This window comes from Pongo pygmaeus, chromosome 15 (genome assembly GCF_028885625.2).
Source record: "Pongo pygmaeus isolate AG05252 chromosome 15, NHGRI_mPonPyg2-v2.0_pri, whole genome shotgun sequence".
Lineage (NCBI taxonomy): Eukaryota > Metazoa > Chordata > Mammalia > Primates > Hominidae > Pongo > Pongo pygmaeus.
This window is the reverse complement of record NC_072388.2, coordinates 57,206,929-57,228,148: the sequence shown is the minus strand read 5'-3', so window position 1 is coordinate 57,228,148 and position 21,220 is coordinate 57,206,929. Positions and strand designations below refer to the sequence as shown.

The following is a 21,220-nucleotide window of genomic DNA, read 5'->3' as shown; positions in this document are numbered from 1 at the left end:
TGATCATATCACTCATTTACTTATAATCTTTAACAGACTGATGAATATCACACAACATTCAGAATTGACAGAAACTTAAGGCTGAATTGTTCATGGGAATAAGTATAAAGTAAGACTGTTATTATTTCCCATTTTGTATACAAAGCGATCCTTACTATACTCCTTAATAGATCCATCCAGGGCTTTTCATGACCTGGTTTCTGCTCCCTGCTGCAATTTCACTACATCTTAAGCTCTAATTCTTTGACAAAAACACTGCATTTCCGTGATTAACCCTTGCTTTTTTTTTTTGCCTTTGTCTCCTGTCTCATTGCATATTCTGCCTGAAAGGTCCCTCCTCACTCACCACATGGCAAGCATTTATTCATCTTTGAGGAGTCACTTCAAGCAAGACTTCCCTCATCTATGAAGTCTTTCCTGAATCCCTTCAACTACAATTGACCTGTACCTCCATCCTATACCGGCTTCTTCACAATAACTACAGTAATTTATTGCATGTTTTTGCTTTCTTATCTACTATGTCTACTAGAGAAAAAAAATCATTGTGAACAGGGCCTTACTAAGTTTCATATTCCTAGCACCTAGCACATGCTCAGCACATAGCAGGCACTCAAAAATGTCTTCTGAATAAGTAAATGAACAAACTGGAATATTCTTATCATAATTTACCATCTGGCTAATTCCCTTAAGATTCAATTTCACATTGGATCTTGCAGAAAACCTTTTCTAAGCCCTCACAAATGAGTTAAGTTCCTCCTCTGCACTCCCACAGCCGTCTGTGTTGTACTAGTCACACAATATTATAATTGTTATTTATTTCTCCCACACTAGTTAGTAAACGTCTTGAGAGCAGATATCTATCATCTTTGAATCTTGAGTGCTTAATGTAGTACTTACACAGTTCTAGGTATACAGTGGGTATTCAATACAGGTTTTTTGAGTAAATAAAAAGCTGTAGTTGGTAGTATATCCCAGGGTCCACAAATAATTCACTCAAATTATAGCTTACATTTTAGGTTTCCCAAGACAACTCCTCAAAGCCAATTTTGCAACTTTCAATTACTCAACCCAACCTGAGAACCTCAGGAATCGAGACAGTGATAGAGGACTACAGAAAATAGGACACTTACTGAAAATTAGCAGGGGTGGAGAGGGGCAAAGTAAGAATAGATGACCCTCTGTAAGCAAAGTTATTAAAAATCAAGATGAAAAGCAATACCAATAACTAGCATATATAGTTGATTCTCATCTATGGACCACAGTTATAGCCTGTGGTCACCAGGAGAAAATCTTGAAACAAGAGGAACAAATTAGTTTTCTATAGGCAAAGTCCTTTTAGTCAACTGTTGATAGTTTCTGATTCTATTAAGTACATATAAGATAGTACTTTTCATACTCCAAGCATTATTAAAGAGAACACCACCATGTGCCAAGCACTGTGCTTACTACTTTACATGCATTATCAAATACATGTACCTAATAACCGTAATAAGATAGACACTATTACCTCCAAGATAGCCCCCAATGATCCCTGCCCTCCTGGTATCTATACCTTTTAAAAGTCACCTCTTAAGTTGTTCCATGATTGGTCTGTGTTATCCATGGAATATGACAGAAGTGATGGCATGTCACTTTAGAGATTAGGTTATAAAAGACATTATCAGCTGGGCGCAGTGGCTCACACGTGTAATCCCAGCACTTTGGGAGGCTGTGGCGGGTGGATCACTTGAGGTCAGAAGTTTGAGACCTGCCTGGCCAACATGGCAAAACCCCGTCTCTACAACAACATACAAAAATCAGCCAGGTATGGTGGCGTGCATCTGTAGTCCCAGCTACTCAGGAGGCCGAGGTAGGAGAATCACTTGAACCCAGGAGGCAGAGGTTGCGGTGAGCTGAGATCGCACCACTGCACTCCAGCCTGGGCAACAGAGTGAGGCTCTGTCTCAAAAGAAAAGAAAAAAAAAGACATTATGGTTTCCATCTTGATTGCTTACTTTTTCTTGGGAGATGTCTGCTACCACATCATTCACGGTCCTATGGACTGGTTAACATAGTGAGGAAGTGAAGCCTCTTGCTAAATCCATGTGAGTGAGCTTGGAAAGTGGATCCTTCAACCCTAGTCAAGCCTTCAGATGACCTCAGTCCAAGCCATCATCTTGACTGCCACATCAGGAGAGATCCTGAAAACCACCTAGGTAAGCCACTACCGGATTTGTGACTTTCAGAGTTCTGTGAAATAATAAATGTTTGCTGCCTTCAGCTGTTAAATGTGGGGTAATTTTGTACATAGCAATATTATCCCCACTTGACACATAAAGAAATTTGGGTTCAGGAACATTAAGTTACTTGACCAAAGATACACAGAGCTGGAATTCAAACCCATTTCTGAAACTCTCAAAGCCTAAACTCTTAGCTATTCTGCTATATTGCCTTACATATGTGCTCAATCTTATGTTATACCATATTACTTATTTTTTCCAATTAAACAAATACCTACAATGTACCTAAGATTAAAAATGCACTGTACTATAGGTAATCTGCTAGGGTTACCAGAGATTTAAAAAGGACTGGAGAGGCTATCTCCTCAGGGAGTTTATTCCGTAACATTTCAACTAAGTACCTAGTTGCTCTCAGGTACCTAGTAGCTCTTAAGTACCTAGCAGTTCAAGTGATCTGCGAGAGCCACCTACTGTTAACTCTGTTTAATTGCATTCTGCACATTTAGCTGGACATAAATGTAAATCACATTTCATGCCATTTGAATCCTACAAATTTTAAAGAATGTAAAACATTTAATACTCTCATTATGTGTACAAAATGAGAAATAAGGCCAATCTTTACATTTATTCACATGGGAAATTCAGTCTCGAACTTCTCCCAGTTCTGAATGATACAAGATGTTCACTCAATATGAAACTAAATACTCTAACTTCAGGCTTTTCCTTTTCTGATTTCTGGCAGATCTGCATGCCTCCAGAAGTTTCTTTTCACTTAAGAGAAAGAAACAATGGGCATTTAAAAATCAATAATAAGAATATAGCAGATCCTCATTTATTTGTAAATTACATATTTGCAAATTTATCTACTCACTAAAATGTATTTATAACCCCCAAATCAATACTTGCAGCACCTTTGTGGTCATTTGTGGACATGTACAGAGTGGTGAAAAACTTACATTACCTAACATGCATTTTTCCAGTTGATGCTGAACAACGATACATTCCAGCTTATTCCAGCTCTCATACTGTAAACAAGTGACCTTTTCACAGTATACGTAAAGCTGTGTTTTTCACATTTCATCCTTTTATTTTTTTTGGTGATTTCACAGTTTAAAATGGCCCCTTAGTGCCGAAGTACTGTCTAGTGTTTCTTTTCTTTTTTTTGTTTTTTGAGACAGAGACTCGCTCTTTTTGCCCAGGCTGGAGTGCAGTGGCGTGATTTCGGCTTACTGCAACCTCTGCCCTCTGCCCTCTGAGCCTCCCGGGTTCAAGCAATTCTCCTGCCTCAGCTTCCCAAGTAGCTGAGATTACAGGCATCTGCTACTATGCCTGGCTAATTTTTGCATTTTTAGTAGAGATGAGGTTTCACCATGTTGGCCAGGCTGGTCTTAAACTCCTGACCTCAGGTGATCTGCCCACCTTGGCCTCCCAAAGTGCTGGATTACAGGCGTGAGCCACCGCACCTGGCCTGTCTAGTGTTTCTAAGCACAAAAAGCCTCCGCTGTGTCTTATGGAGAAAATATATGTGTTAGATAGGCTTCCTTCAGGCACAAGTTATACTGCTGGATTGTTCAATGGCTGTGAGTTCAATATTAATGAATCCAAAATATATATAAAATAAGATTTCTTTAAACAGAAACATAAATAAAACCAGGTTATATATTGATCAGTTGATAAAAATGTTATGACCAGAGGCTCACAGAAACCTAATCCTGTATTTCCCCTAGGAGCAATGGTTCAATATTTGTTAATATGTTTGTGGTGACCACAGAACATAACAATGGTCCATAGATGAGAGTCAGCTATATATGCTAGTGATTGGTATTCTCTATTCTATCCTTATTTCCAATGTGTCACAGCAGAAAGTTTATTTAAATTCTAAAATAGTCCTGAACGCACTGAGTGCTACTAAAATTCATATAGTATAAAGAATAAATTCTACAGTATTATCTAATTTAACCTTGTCCTAAAGATCTGTTATGCCAATTTTCATGGATTCATTATATTTTTCTAGTACATATTACAATAAATGCATCGGCTGGGCACGGTGGCTCACGCCTGTAATCCCAGCACTTTGGGAGGCCAAGGCGGGCAGATCACCTGAGGTCAGGAGTTCAAGACCAGCCTGGCCAACATAGTGAAACCCTGTCTCTAATAAAAATACAAAAATTAGCTGGGCATGGTGGCCCATGCCTGTAATCCCAGCTACTCAGGAGGCTGAGGCAGGAGAATAGCTTGAACCCAGGAGGCAGTGGTTGCAGTGAGCCGAGATCTTGACATTGCATTCCACCCTGGGCGACAGAGCAAGACTCCGTCTCCAAAAAAATAAAATAAAATAAAATAGGCCGGGCGCGGTGGCTCAAGCCTGTAATCCCAGCACTTTGGGAGGTCATGGTGGGTGGATCACGAGGTCAGGAGATCGAGACCATCCTGGCGAACACAATGAAACCCCATCTCTACTAAAAATACAAAAAATTAGCCAGGCATGGTGGCGGGCTCCTGTAGTCCCAGCTACTCAGGAGGCTGAGGCAAGAGAATGGCGTGAACTCGGGAGGCGGAGGTTGCAGTGAGCCGAGATTGCACCAATGCACTCCAGCCTGGGTGACAGAGCAAGACTCTGTCTCTAAATAAATAAATAGAATGAAATAAAATAAAAGTATCACAGTTAAAAAGTTTTAAGTGTATGCATGTGTATTACCAAAATTAATTCACATACCACCCAATGGTTCATGTACCAACACTGATATATGAATCACATTTGGGGAAACACTGCTACATATACTATAAAAAACGTTATCACCAAACTTTTCAATTATTAAAATCCCTTTTAATAAAGAAATTTTGCAAGCCCCTATCTGAAAATAGGTATACTTTTCTCAACTCAGATTAAGGATACTACTATGACACATCAAGAAAAAATATTTTGGTGTCTACCTGAAACTGTGTCAAATTGCCGAGATAATGGTTTAGGATCACATTGTTGATCCAAAGACTGTGCATTAGTGACAGATGGCTGCATATAGAGAGAATGTCCCATTAAGATGCTCTCTGCTGCCGCTGTTAGCTGGGGTCTTTGTCCTTCACTAAGTTCACCCACACTGTTTTCCAAGTCCTTTAAAAAGCAGAAACAATTGTTAAAACCATTATATTAAAATCAAGTCAAAACAGGAAATGTTTGCCAAATATCATGAACAATACCCTTTGACTCCTTGGAAGGTATTTTACAAACTGCCCTTCTATGCCACATATACATTACGTGCAAGAAAAGTTCAAGAAGTTAGTCTAATAAGCCTCGTGATAGGCATTGTTTTCAATATAATAATTTCATACATTTTATGAAATTAACCACTGTTTTTCAAGCACCAATTAAATAGCAATAAAACATATAAGAAAAATTATATTACAATTTAAAAGACTCAATGGGGCCAGCACGGTGGCTCATGCCTATAATCCTAGCACTTTAGGAGGCCGGGGCAGGTAGAACACTTGAGCTCAGGAGTTCAAGACCAGCCTAGGCAACATGGCAAAACCCCATCTCGACAAAAAATACAAAAATTAGCTGGGCATCATAGCACACACCTATAGTCCCAGTTACTTGGGGGGCTGAGGCAGGAGGCTAGCTTGAACCCCGGAGGCAGAGGCTGCATTGAGCGAGATTGCACCACTGTACTCCAGCGTGGGTGACAGAGTGAGACCCTGTGTCAACAAAAAACCAAAAATCAGCTGGGGGCAGTGGCTCACGCCTGTAATCCCAGCACTTTGGGAGGCCAAGGCAGCGGATCACAAGGTCAGGAGATCAAGACTATCCTGGCTAACATGGTGAAACCCCGTCCCTACTAAAAATACAAAAAATTAGTGGTGGCAGGCACCTGTAGTTCCAGCTACTCGGGAGGCTGAGGCAGGAGAATGGCGTGAACCCGGGAGGTGGAGCTTGCAGTGAGCTGAGATTGCGCCACTGCACTCCAGCCTGGGTGACAGAGCGAGACTCCGTCTCAAGAAAAAAAAAAAAAATCAAAACCACTAAATGCTGGTATGCATTACACATTGTTCATACAGCTTAAAATGGGAATAACAGAAAATTTCTCTCATTCTTCATGAATAAAAACTGCCTAAAGTTTGTTAGTGTAAACTTTATAATAAACAACTGATGAGGAGAATAATATACTTTAAACAGCATAAAGGTTACCCCATATATCAATAATAATATTTATAGAAGTATAGAGGCCTGGCGTGGTGGCTCACACCACCCAGCACTTTGGGAGGCCGAGGCGGGCAGATCACAAGGTCAGGAGTTTGAGACTAGCCTAGCCAACATGGTGAAACCCCGTCTCTACTGAAAAAAAAAGTACAAAAATTAGCCAGGCGTGGTGGCGGGTGCCTGTAGTCCCAGCTACCCGGGGGGCTGAGGCAGGAAAATCACTCGAACCCAGGAGGCAGAGGCTGTAGTGAGCCGAGACTGAGCCACTGAACTCCAGCCTGGGCGACAGAGTGATACTCTGTCTCAAGAAAAAAAAAAAGTATACAGATTATAGAAGAATACTTTAGTCATATTTAATAATGTTATTTTCTCTGGGAAAAATAAAAAACACAAAAAGCACAAAAATTGTTGGCTGGGCATGGTGTCACGCCTGTAATCTCAGCATTTTGGGAGGCCGAGGTGGGTGGATCACCTGAAGTCAGGAGTTCCAGACAATCCTGATCAACATGGCAAAAACCCATCTCTACTAAAAATACAAAATTAGTGGGCATGGTAGCGCATGCCTGTAACTCCAGCTACTCGAGAGGCTGAAGCAGAAGAATCGCTTGAACCCAGGAGGTGGAGGTTGCGGTGAGCCGAGATCCCACCACTGCACTCCAGCCTGGGCAACAAGAGCGAAACTCTGTCTCAAAGAAAAAAAAAATTGTTTTAAATGAAATCTATGAAATAAATGAACAAATGAAAAAATATAAGACTCCTATTTTCTTTATTAAAAAATTATATGTCCTAATCACTAGTACATTTTATGACTTGAGATATTCTAATTAATGAATTTACTAATTAAGAACTGAAGAAAAATTCCAATTATCTGAAAGCTCCCATGTTTCTCATTTAAAAGGGGTTTAATTTCAGCCAACAAGTGTTTTTTTTAACTAGACTATATGAAGAAATCACTGCTGAAATGCCTTTGATGATTCCATTGACTATAAAATAAAATCTAAACTTCTTAGCTCAACATTCAAGATTCTCTTCAATTTGCCTTCATTCTCCTATGTACATCTCTATCTCTCCTTATTCCCTTAGCTTGACTCTTCTTTAGGAATACTGATTGCCTCAACATCCTCTAAATTAAAAAATACTGTTTCACAATTAATATGAAATCCCTTGGAGACTCTTGGGCAGTGTTTAGAATGACGGCAATTATGTTTTCCCCACAAATTAATGAGAAATATTTCACAATGCCTATATTACTCTGACAGTCTACAGTAACTTCTCTGTTGTGAATCTGTTTTCTAGGATATTTGCAACTGCTGAACTATTTAACACCTTAAGAATACTCTATGACCCTACTGAAGACTTATCTTGCCTATTTACAAAATGGTCTCATACTCATAAGTATCTCTGAGTTTTGGATTATACTCAGTGCTTAAACTCATGCCAATTTAAGTCAGGTTGCCTATAATACAGAGTAATATACCTAGCCCATCTACATACATGTACAAATTACAGTTTTGCCATCAGTCAGCTCTCACTGACCAAATGCCCCTCTAAGCAAGAAGTTTCAAGCACAAAGAAAAACCACAACTTAGCAAAGCAATATTTTAACTTATAATGTATCAATATTACTAGTTCTTATTATATAGCCCTTTAGACAGGAAAATATGCAAAATATTAATAGCCCTTTAGACAAGAAAATATGCAAAATTTCACTGTTAATCAGACTGGCAAAAATTTAAGATTAAAAGCATTATGTGTGACATGGGAAAGGGATCTCATACAGCTAGGGGCAATTTTTCAGTGCCTACTTAAATTATGAATGCTTATATCTTTGAGCCAGCAATTCCATGCCTTAGTATCTAAATCTAGAAAAATAATTTCTCTTGAGTACAAAAAAAGGATTTTATACCTAGTATAGTTTGATTAGAGAATAATTGGAACCAATCTAAAAATCCTTCAATAGGAGAATAATTAAACTATGGTATACTACATGGTAGATAAAAAGAATATAGTAGATATTCAGGATTTATGTTAAATTTTAAAAAGCCTTGCAACCTGCTTTTTAAAATTTAAAATTGCACAACAATATATACACACACCTCAAAATTATATACTAAGCCAGAAATGGTGGCTCATGCCTATAATCCCAGGACTTTGGAAGGCTGAGGCAGGAGGATCACTTGCGGTCAGAAGTTGGAGATCAGCCTAGCCAACATAGTGAGACCCCGTCTCTGCAAAAAATAAAAAATTAGCTAGGTATGGTGCACGCTTATAGACCCAGCTACTCTGGGGGCTGAGATGGGAGGATTGCTTGAGTCCAAGAGTTCGAGGCTGCAGTGAACTGACTGAGCCACTGCACTCCAGCCTGAACAACAGACTGAAACTGTCTCAAAAAGATTCATATATATATATATATATATACACACACACACACATATACATATACACAAATATATTTTTATACATATATAAATGCTATGCTTAGAAAAAGATCTGGAGAAGATAGAATTCTAACTTCTGCATTGCTGGTCTAGCCAGGACAGCACAGTAACAAAGGCTGCCAGCTCTCAAAGTCAACACTGGAGTAACTAACTACAGAGGTGAAAAAGAACCCATGGATTCTGAGAACTAAAGTAAAAGTTGTGAAAAGCCCCTGGAAAGAAAGACAGTTAACTCAAACTGGAACGTGTGGAAAGAAAGGGGCTGCATCCTAGGGAGGAGGCTGTGTGGAGGGGCTTCATGAGAGGAATGAATGGAGAAAAGTCATTGTTTCTTCCTCCATTAATTTGAGATTACTGCTTGCCCCTCAACCATAAAAGTCTTCTTGTTAACAACCCCAGCTGCAAATGCTGGCGCCCCAGAGTAATATCAGGGAACATGAAGGCCTAGCTATGGTGACAACTACAGATGAAATCTGTCCAGAAGCCCATCCGTGGGCATCATTCCTTCACCTTCTTCCCCTCCAAGCCCCAGGACTAGTGGATTATAAATCCTCCCAAAGCAACGTCTTCCTAAGGGCTTAAAGACACAATAATCACCAGGAGGACTATACAGTGGAGTAACAGCAAACAGCAGGGACAGTGACCAAGGGTGGTTCTGTGCTGCCTGAGGCTTTCCTCCCTACGGCTCTCTCCTCCCCTCTTCTTTAACTCTCTGAAACAGACCATGGACTGGTTTTATCCTTACCCAAATTCTCAGACAGAATAGTTGATCCCATCAGTGAAATAAGAACTCACAGGTCAAAAGAACCAGATACCTGAGGAGTCAATAAGTTTAAAAAAGAAAAAAAAACAGACAACAAAGTGAATGATATTAATCAGACAGACAGACACAGAGTAGGCAATAAGAAAAGATATTAAAATGCAAAGCAAAAAAAAAAAAAAGAATGTCAAGTATGAAAAACACAATAAATGGGATAAACAGTATAGTAGAGAACAAATTAATAGTTAGCAGATCAGATTGGGGAGCTCTCTCAGAATGGAGAAGAAAAGAAAGACAGAAAATTTAAGGGATAAGAAAAACAGAAATAGAAGTGTCAATATCTGGAAATAAGAGTTCTAGAGAGGGGGGGAAAAATGAAAGGAAGAAAAAAAAAGAGAAAGAAAGAATGAAGATAAATTTCCCAGCATCTAAAAGATAAAAACGTCTGATACAATTGAACGAATAAATACACTGATATTAGTGATTTCCAAAAAGAAAGAAAACTAGGATTAGTCAGTGGAATTTATAAATTATGCAGACACTTCTGCTATTTGCCACCTCTTTCTGTACCATTTGCTTGTCTCATTCTCTCTCCCTCCTTCCCTCTCCCTCTTTCTCTCTCCTTTCCACGCACACATGCGCTTTCTCTCTCCTTTCCACGCGCACATGCGCTTTCTCTCTCCTTTCCACGCGCACATGCGCTTTCTCTCTCCTTTCCATGCGCACATGCGCTTTCTCTCTCTCCCCTCCCTCCTTTCTCTCTCTCAGCTTACTGGTTTCGATACTAATCATCTTAGTTTCTGTAGCTATGAGAGTATGTTTTTGAATTTAGCGACATAGATATCACAACTAATATTTTTCCAGTGAAATGGTCTATTGCTAACTGAAGTTGCAGAAAATTTAATTATTTTAATTCAGAAGGAATATGTTAAGCCTTCATTTTTTCCCATTACTAAATTTTATATCTTCTCCTACCTTTCCTAATCATTTAAAGTTTTAAAAATAAAAATAGAAAATAAAACCAACCATCTCCTTGGGCCCTATATAGTCTTCAGATCTCCAGCTCATCTAAAGCCAGTTGACATTTGTTCATGCAAAGACAACCAGATACGATAGAAACAGCACTATAGATCAAGAATCCTAGTCCCAGCTCCATCATTAACCAGTCTGAATGACAATGTTGTACATTTCTACCTGGAATTTCCTTAAGCACCTTAAATACAATGTGTATATCAAACTCATAACTTTCCCCACAAAATCTGGCACTCTTCTGTCTGCACTTCTAAGCCAACAACTCTATAATCACCCACCCAAGCTCCTAAGGTAGGAACCTCAAGATTATCCTTAAAAAAAAAAAGCTTTTTTACCTCTCTCAACCAATGACCAATTACTGTCAATAAATCTCTCTCCTCTCTATTTCTGCTGTAACTGTCTTTGTTCATGTTCTCATTCTCTCTTGCTGGGACTACTCCAGTGGTGTTCTGACAGATCCCCCATGTCTCCCTCATTTGTTTATGGCTTCATACTCCTTCCTAAGGCAACTCCCTTGTCCAAAAACCTTCATGGGCTCCAGAGTGCCCAAGCCTTACCATGGTCTAAATAAAATGTTCCCTATGATCATCTGGTTCAATCTCCTTCTCCAGACGTATCTGATTCTTCATCTAAAGTTCCAGCCACACAGAGATTTTCAATACTTTCCAAATATGCTTTAATATTTCTTGGCTGTCATCCCTTAACAAATGGTATTTCTGCTTCTGAAATGTCCTTCCCTTTCATTGCTGCCTGCAAAGTCCTACTCCATCTTTAAAGACTGACATCAATGTAATATCGTGTATGAAGTGTCATCTAACTTCAAGCAGAGTCTTTCCTCCTGTGTGTTCATATAGTACTTGTAAATACAGCTATTTGATCAGTTATTGCACTGTTGAATAATTACTTGTGTAAGCACTTATCTTCCTACACGACTGTAAGCTGCTTAAAGGTAGGGGTCATGTCTTATTTATCTTTGTATCTTTTCCAAGGTTGTGTCTGGCATATAATGGATACTTAATAAATAATTGCATAATGAATAATCCTCACAAAGCTTCAGCTTTTTTAGCGGTAGAACAAGGTGGTTGGAATAGATGGTCTAAATTCCTTTCAGTTATAAAACTCTACAGTTCCATAATTCCAAGTTAAAGTTGCTGTAACACTGACTCTTGAAAAAAATAAAATACTAGCATGCTTTAACTAGTAGTAAGAATATTTTAATTTTTTCCTGTATTTAGATCTAACCAAAAAAAAAAAAAAGTCATTAAAGTTAAAAAGTACCTCTGAATGATAGACTGCTTGCTGGGAAACTGTAGACTCCTGGTTTTGTTTAGCAAAAGAAAGAATTGCATCTGCATGAAATTTTTTATGGGACATCCTAATCACTTGCCCTTCACTAGGAGGATCATCCTCCTAAAAGAAACATAAAGACAATTAATAAAAATAAATTATTTCAAACAATTGCATTTTTCTCAATTTAAGATTAATAAAAACTTATCAGTCATGAAATGATGATATTAGCATTTTTGGAGAGGAGATGAACTCTTTATTTTCATCTAGTTCTCATTTCCATTTGTCTATAATAAAAGCCCTCTATCTTTGCCTCAAATATAAACCACAGTATAATTTGGTACAACGTAAACTGGAGATCATAAAAACATAAAAATCAAACCGTCTGTCCCACGCAGTTGAGCTACCATGAATCATAAATATTTTATATGATATCATTATTTTTGGGTCACAGCCTCCTCATATTTCTGCAGTAAAGTAATGCCACAGTGTGGCAATGGGGGCAAAGCATTGTAATGCTGCAACTTGGACCACAAGCAAAAATGAAAAATTGTAGAAGTATGGCATGGCAGCTATAGACCTCAATGTCCCTTTGCCTTTGGGCTGACATCTGGCTTACTTGGCGAGGGCGTTGGTATTGAAGACCCTCACTGGAGCACCCCGTATAGGCTTCTTCATGCCTCAAAATAGGCCCATCCCAACAATGAGGAACAGTGTGGGCCTCAGAGTTCAACAAAGTAGATTATCTTGTAAATACAGATATTAACATGATTTTAAATTCATTGAAAGTATTTGTATTTATTTTTCATGAAATAAAGTTTATTAGCTCCAGATTATAAGTCCCTATCCCCTAGCTATGTATAGATAAATGCCCACTGGTACATGATTTCAAGTTATTTGGGGTTTTTCCAGATTGTACTTTTGTATTTGACTTTATTATGAATTTGTAGCATATGTGATTTAGGCATAGTAAAAATATCAAAATTAGCACTTAGTTTCAAATGTAGAAAAAGAGAAACAAGTTATAATTTAGTCTTGGTTCAGTTTAGCTATTTACTTTAAATAAATTTAAACATGGTTTGCCACTTGAAAAAGTTCAAAGAAAGGAGAAAAATGCTATAATGGTACACTAATAGGCCAAATGTTAGTAATGCTTCTCTGAAAATAAAGATATCTCATTTATGCCTTCTTCCCATATTATTTCATAAAAGTGATTGCTATGCTCTCTTCACAATTAGCTCAACCAATTACTTGCAATAAATAATTACTGTTTAAAAATTGTTTCATTAAAATCTTATCAAAAAACTTCTTAATGAAGTATTTTCATAGGCCTATGTGAAATAACTTAAAAAAATAGCAACAATGCTTTAAAAAGATGTGAATAAACATAGATGATAGTTGAGTACAATTACTTTTCCTTGCTTAGGTTGTTTAAAAATATATAAAAAGTAAAGATTTCTATTCCTTAACGGTTTTTTCAAAAGAAAATTCTTACTATCACTTCTATATATTTATATACAATGTGATATTTTTAAATACCAACTTTTGCTTCTACAGACCTAGATAAAAACTAGAAAGGGTTAACATCCCTGTACCTCATTTTTGTTTTTAAGCCATTAACTTTAAATATTTATTAGCACAAAGAATTATAATCATGGTTAGGGAAAAATAACAAATGTATTATAATACAGTTGGGTTTAGATAGGTAAGATCCTGCTTAAATATTGTACAGGCAACATACAGAGGTAACAATTTGCAATCAGCTAGATTTCATTACCTAATTACATTAAATGTATTTTTTTTACTATTAGAGCCACGAGGGTTAATAATAACTTTTTTCATTCTCACAATTATAAGATTATATAATGAAATGTGCAAGAAACCCTAAATTATTTCATGGTTACTTTACTAAATTTTGTGTCTATAACTCAAAAAATTGAGAAAAAACCTGATCAATGGCAACCAATTCATAAAGATATTCTTCCTATCAGAAATCAGTGTTGGAGTCAATCGTTACTTACCATTTCAACGGCATCATGCAGAGTGCTGGATAAGCTATCATTAAGGTTTGTCAGGTACAGTCCCACATCTTCTAAAACTAGAAATTAAAATATAAAAATTTAGAAAAAAAAGAAACACAAATTTAGTAAATAATCTGACCATAAAGCCACAGCATATTAGATTCAAAATTATACTGCAATGGAAATACTGGCAAAGTTTATAAACAAGCAATTCACAAACTACTCAATCTTACCAGTTTTTTTAAAGTACAATTTATAACTAAGATGAGAATTTTGTTTAACCTACCAGTTTGTTAGAAATTAAAAACTATAAATATCAATTGTAGTTATGAAATTGAGAAACAGGTATTCTCATATACTGTTGATATAATTAAAACTGATTAAGAGCTAAAAATCCTTTCTAGAACTTAAAGCAAAGAAAAAAAAATCCTTTCTAGAAAGCATGTTGGTGATGCATCTTTAAAGTAGACTCAGCAATTTCACTTTTAGGCATGTATTCTAAGGAAGAGACCAGATAACTGCACCAAGACATATATACATGAAAGGATGGTAATTAGAGAGTTGCGTATAGACTGAAAGCATTGAAAACAATCTAAATGCCCTCTATTAAGGGATTAAACAGACTACACAGCCATAAAGGAAAAATAAGAAAAATATGGAGTTATATTAAAAGATATCCACAATATATTATTAGGTAAAAAAAAAAAAATGCAGGTTTCAGGCTGGGTGAGGTGGTTCAGGCCTATAATCTCAGCCCTTTGGGAGGCCAAGGCACGTGGATCACTTGAGCTCAGAAGTCTGAGACCAACCTGGGCAAAACGGTGAAACCTCATCTCTACAAAAAAATATAAAAGTTAGCCGGGCATGGTGGCACATGCCTGTAGTCCCAGTTACTCAGAAGGCTGAGGTGGGAGTATCACTTGAGCTCAGGAATTTGAGGCTGCAGTGAACCATGATCATGCCACCTCTCTCTAGCTTGAATGACAGAGTGAGAACCTGTCTCAAAAAAAAAAAAAAAATTCAGGTTTCAAAACAATATGCATAGTAAGATCCTATTTTTAAAGGTAAACATACATCCACATACATATGTATTTATATGTCTATATATGCATAGACAAAAAAGACTGGAAAGGCCTACCCCAAACCATTAATAGTGATATTATTTCTGGAGGGTGGGATTATGAGGAAGATTTTACTTTCTGAAGTTAAGACCCAGAAAAGTTAACTAAATTGCATCGAGCCCCCTATTCTTTCTACTATACCATGTTAAATCTTGAAAGTTAAGTAAAAACACTTTAAATAGAAAAGTATTACTTAGGGAATTACTATAATCTAACAAGTGAAATCAACTAATACAAATTAACTTACTCTTGGGGGCCAATTTTTGACCACAGCTAAATAAAATCTCTCCTTCAGAGATGGGTTTATCTAAAGTTTCAGTTTCAGTGACAGTAACACTCAGTGTGCTCTCCAGTGTTGATGAATCAGAACCTGGCATCTGTGAGGGGGAAGGCGCCTTGGTGCCGGCAGGAAATGGCATAAAGGGAACTGGCTCTGGAGGTGGAGGCTGAGCAGGGAAATCCATACTCTCTGGTTCTTCATCCTTAGCCACAGACATTACACTAAGAAAATAAAGACATATTTGGAGCTTGTTAGGTCACTGAAGGCTTGTATTCATTTTGATATAAAAAACAGACTCGAAGACTGTCTCCTTTAGCAAAATATTTTTTTAAATCTGCACTACTATAATTAACAAGATTTTTAAAAATTGTTTTCATGCTTTAATCATACGCCATCTTGAAAGCTCTTCCATACACAGAGATATAAAATAAAAGTTAACTGATGATAGTAAATAATGATCCACAATAGGGAGAAATTGTTTTCTATTTTATTAACAATATAATAGATACCTTTATTTCTAGCTGTTTCAAACCTTTTAAGAAAAAAGGTGAAGGTATAATTTGATAATTTTTCAAAACTCAACATTTATGAAAGTTCTTTCTTTCAAAGTATAAGGTAGTCTGTGGTTTATAAAGCTTTGTATAATATTTCTATGTTTTCAATGGATCACATAAGTCAAACGTAAGTTGAAATGTACAGTTACTAGTGAGTATGTTCTCATTTACATAGCTCTTGGATGAAGTTCTTCTTGAGGTGAGTTAGGGTTCTCTTCTTCCAGTGGCAGGTCTCCATCACCCCATGGTTTGGGAAGCTCTGGGCTTGATACCTTCAATTTATCAATGGAAATATCTGACAAAGTTGGGGTAAAAACTGCCGCCGCTGGAGGAGGTGTAGTAGTAGGGGTAACTGTTGGAGTATTAACAAGCATGATGGCAGGCATATCATCTCCTAAAGATTTTTTTTTTTTAAAAGGACAGAAAAAGATAGCAGTCAGTAAAGAACTCCATAGGATGGCATGATACACTGCTTCAGATATCCCTTACCATTTTCACACAGAAATAATGGCAATTATAATTAATAATAATAATGACAATGGTGGTAGCCATTAATGTGATAATTCCTAAATTTAGTAAAGCATTAAAAAATACCTTGAGAAGATATCATTGTTAATACCACCATATACTTAAAGTAGTCTAAGCATCTATTCAATTGTATACTTTTTTTTTTTTGAGACAGCGTCTCACTCTCTTGCCCAGGGTGGAGTGCAATGGTGCAATCTCTGCTCACTGCAACCTCTGCCTCCCGGGTTCAAGCAATTCTTCTACCTCAGCCTCCTGAGTAGCTGGGATTACAGGCATGTGCCACCACATCTGGCTAATTTTTGTACTTTTAGTAGAGAGGGATTTCACCATGTTGGTCAGGCTGGTCTCAAACTCCTGACCTCGTGATTCACCCGCCTCAGCCTTCCAAAGTGCTGGGATTACAGGCGTGAGCCACCATGCCTGGCCTCAATTATAGACTTTAAGAAGTCGCAATCAATTCCTAAATTTCCTTGCGAGAAAAAATGATTTACTAAAACCTAGTAAGCAACAAGTACACATACAATAATCTTATAAAGCATCTTATAAGACAAATCATGAAATTTAATAGTTGCTAAAATTAAAACTGAGTTATAGAAATAAAGTTTCTACCTTTTTCAGCACATATTTCTTTCACAGGAAAAGCCATATCATGATCCGAATCACAGGGAGAAGAATCTGGAGTCTTTACCAAAACACACTCCTTAGTAGGTGAAGGTGAGCGAGGAGGCGTAGGCTGTGGGGTAGCCAGTGGGGTGCACACTCTTGCCTAAAATAAATTAATAAAACAAGATAAACTGTGTTTATAATCACCCAAATAAAAGTAATCTGAAAATAATATGAACTCATTCATAGACTATATATAATTTAAATTGATGGCGGGGTTAAGTACCCTACCTCTTGAACCTCTACCTGTTAGTCTACGATTGGCCTGCAGCAAGTCTCAGGCAATTGAAATAACTCTGCCTCTGAAGTGGTCCCCACAGAATTCTAAGGCACCCTCTTTTAAAATAGAGAAGAAGTAATTTACATTCCTACCAACAGTGTATAAGCGTTCCGTTTTCTCTGCAGCCTCACTAGCATCTGTGGGTTTGTATTTTGTTGTTGTTTGTTTTTAAAATTTTTATTTTTAATTTTTGTGGGTACATAGCAAGTGTATATATTTATGGCAATCTGGTTTTTTTGACTTTTTAATAATAGCCATTCTGACTGAAATGGTATCTCACTGTGGTTTTAATTTGCATTTTTCTGATGATTAGTGATGATGACCATTTTTTCATATGTTTGTTGACTGCTTGTATGTCTTCTTTTGAGACCATTACTGGGTATATACCCTAAGGATCATTATACCAAAAAGACACATGCACTCATATGTTCATTGCCACACTATTCACAACAGCAAAGACATAGAGTCAACCTAGGTGCCCATCAATGGCGGACTGAATAAAGAAAATGTGGTACACATAAACCATGGAATACTACACAGCCATAAAAAAGAACAAAAATCATGTCATTTGCAGCAACATGGATGGAGCTGGAGGCCATAATTCTGAACAAACAAACAGAGGAAGAAAAAAACAAATACCACATGTTCTCACTTATAAGTGAGAGCTAAACATTGAGCACACATAGACATAAACATGTGAACAACAGACACTGTGGACTATGATGGCAGGGGGCAGGAGGGAAGAAGGGGGAATGGGTTGAAAAACTACTTTTGGGTACTACACTCACTTACCTGGGTCCAATATATCCATATAACAATCCTACACATGTACCCCCTACACCTAAATAAAAGCTGAAATTTAAAAAATAAAGAAGACGGAAAGATTAAATAGGTAAAGCTGATGATCAAACCCAATTACAGACATGAAGGAAAGGCATAAAACAGAAAGGAAGCATTTTAACTGATTGACAACATACCAAAAAATCAGGCTTTTTGCACACACACACACAAAAACTGAGTATATAAAAAGTAATGGAAGGATAAGAAAGAGTGGGAGTTAGGGAGAGTTGAAGACAGCAGGGAGATGGAAAGTACTGGAGAAGGAAAAATGTAACAATTTAATATTAATTTGTTGAATAGGTAATCATTCAAATGGTTCAAAATTCAAAAGATACAAAAGGATAGTGAAAATTAAGTCTCTCTCCTACTCTTGTCCTTTCTACCTAGAGCCCTTCCTCAGAGTTATCAAATAATCTTGACTTCAGTTATTTCATATGTATGATATATGGATATATCTATGGAATAAGTTCCCAGAAGTGGGACTGCTCTATTAAAGGAATAATTATGTTTTTAATTTGAATAGATATTGCCAGATTTCCTGCTACAGGATTTTACTATATTATACTACCACCAGAAGGTAGGAAAATGACAATTTCCCCCAGATTTATCAAACTTTTAGAGTTTTGCCGATCTGATCAGTAAAAATGCAATTTCAATAACTTTTTTCATATTATCTGAGGTTGATCATCTTCATCTTTTTATATGTACATGGGTGATTTGTATTTCTTCTATGTGTATGAACTGTCTGTCCTCTGACCATTTTAAAAGTATATTATTTGGGCCAGGCGCGGTGGCTCACACCTGTAATTCCAGCACTTTGGGAGGCTGATATGGGCAGATCACGAGGTCAGGAGTCCGAGACCAGCCTGGCCAACATGGTGAAACCCCGTTTCTACTAAAAATGCAAAAATTAGCTGGGTGTGGTGGCAGGCGCCTGTAATCCCAGCTACTTAGGAGGCTGAGGCAGGAGAATCATTTGAACCTGGGAGGCAGAGGTTGCAGTAAGCTGAGATCGCACCACTGTACTGCACCCTGGGCAACATGAGCAAAACTCCGTCTCAAAAAAAAAAAAAATATATATATATATATATATATATATATAAAATTTGACTTTTTCTTCATTCTAAAAAGTCTTTATATAAGGTGATTACCCTTTATTCTGTATTATGGGTTGCAAATTAAGATGCAATTTAAAACCATGAAGCATATTAGAATTTCTATAGCATTGTTTAATAATTAGTGTACTCTTAGCCTTCATTTTAAAATGAAAGAAGTACACTATGTCTTTTTTTCCTCTTGACTGCATAAACATATAGCATAGAAGTGTTGTTTTCAAATATAACACTATATTTAATATATATAGCTCATATATAACTCATCATGATGAAAGGATCTGAAGGTATTCTTCTAGTATTGGTAATGGATAATAAAAATGATAAACTATTAGTAACTGAGTGTTTATTTACCAAGTTCTAGGCACTAGATTAAGCTCTGTCCATATAACATCTCACTTAATCTTCCACAAAACTTTGGCAAAGAAAACACAGTACCATAAAGATGTCAATCCTTCTTAAATGCAACCAGTCAAAATTGGTTTAATTCCCATTGAAATCTCAACAATATTTTTTATGGAACTTAAGAACTAACTTTAAAATATATGTAAGAGATTAAATGGCCAAGAAAAGCCATGACAATTCTGAAGATAAGGAATGATAGGTTGCAGGCTGGGAGTAGTGCTTGCCCTACTAGATATTCAGGAAGCAGATTTCAGCAAAGCCATGGTCATTTAAACTAAGTATTCCATCTTTATTACAGAGATAAAACTAAAGTAGTGGAGCTTGGAATTCAAATTCAACTTTTACCAACCCCCAAATCCAAGCTGTTTACACTGGTTATAACATTTTCTCATCCAATCACCCTCATGAAAATATATGCAATATATAGGCAGAAAGCAAACCAAAGTAATTGGCATAGAAAAAACCATAACCCTGACCACATCTGTACTGCATATATTCCCAATGAGCTAATAAAATAAAGCACAGATCAAAACTACAGATCAAATCTTTGGCACACTAACCACATTATACCACAACAATCTCTACAAAAGTAAGATACAGTATATAACTTTATATTTATACATCGAATGATGTTTAAATGTTTCATGTATATAAAATGATGTCCTTGTGATCTATTGGATCAGAAGTAACTATAGTTTTAAACAGCTGGTAATACAGAGTAAATTTTGGCTTTGTATAATTTCATATTGCTATAATAGATTATAAATTCTTTTTAACACAAGTAAGGTTGATTAAACAAGCAATAAAAGTTCCTGAAATGCATTTTTTTTAAAGATTAAAAATATCAGTTTATATGATAACGCAAAGCAATGTATGATCCTTGGCTATATCTTGATTAAAAAAAACTATAAAGGATACTTTTGAAACAATTAGGGAAATCTAAATATGGTCTCTATATTCTACATTATTAACATGCCAATGTTAAATTTGGGGGGGTGTGATAACGGGATTTTGGTTATGTAAGAAAGCAACTTGTTCTGTGGATATACTGCTGATGCTTCTGAGGTAAAGCGTCATGATGTCTGCAACTTTCAAATGGTTTTCAAAGGATATATAATATATAGCAGATATAAAGACAGATTTTTATAAGTGTGCCAAAATATTATCAATCAATAAATACGAATGACCCTTGAATAAATAAATAAAAACCTAGGTTTGAACTGCAAGAGGCCGATCATACAAATTTGGTTTTTTCAACCAAATGTGGATCAAAAACAGTATTCATGAGATAAGAAATGCATACATATAGAGGGCTGACTTTTCATATTCTTTGGTTTTACAGGGCCAACTGTGAGACTCGAGTATGCAAGGATGGGCCAATTCTCCATGTATACCAATGGACAACTGTATAGGTAAAGGGTGTACATATGTTCATTGTATCATACTTTCAACTATTCTACAGATTTAAAAGTTTTTAAAATA

The 21,220-nt window shown here is 36.7% G+C and overlaps 1 protein-coding gene across 14 annotated transcripts in view; it reads right to left on the bottom strand.

Moving 5' to 3' along the window:
- Positions 1 to 21,220, bottom strand: part of KIAA0586 (KIAA0586 ortholog) — a 126,030-nt gene that overhangs the window by 43,385 nt on the left and 61,425 nt on the right. For 13 of the 14 annotated variants that reach the window (XR_010123727.1, XR_010123728.1, XM_063651653.1 and 10 more), the window contains 6 exons: positions 17,048 to 17,204; positions 16,082 to 16,304; positions 15,324 to 15,577; positions 13,956 to 14,032; positions 11,926 to 12,057; positions 5,154 to 5,331 (listed from right to left, as the gene is read on the bottom strand). Coding sequence is in view for 11 of the 14 variants with exons in the window: in XM_063651653.1 (XP_063507723.1) it covers positions 5,154 to 5,331; positions 11,926 to 12,057; positions 13,956 to 14,032; positions 15,324 to 15,577; positions 16,082 to 16,304; positions 17,048 to 17,204 (1,021 nt within the window). In the remaining 3 variants the exon portion in view is untranslated. Of the gene's footprint in view, positions 1 to 1,552; positions 1,939 to 5,153; positions 5,332 to 11,925; positions 12,058 to 13,955; positions 14,033 to 15,323; positions 15,578 to 16,081; positions 16,305 to 17,047; positions 17,205 to 21,220 lie in introns of all 14 variants that reach the window. The other variant, XR_010123729.1, reaches the window with a different exon arrangement.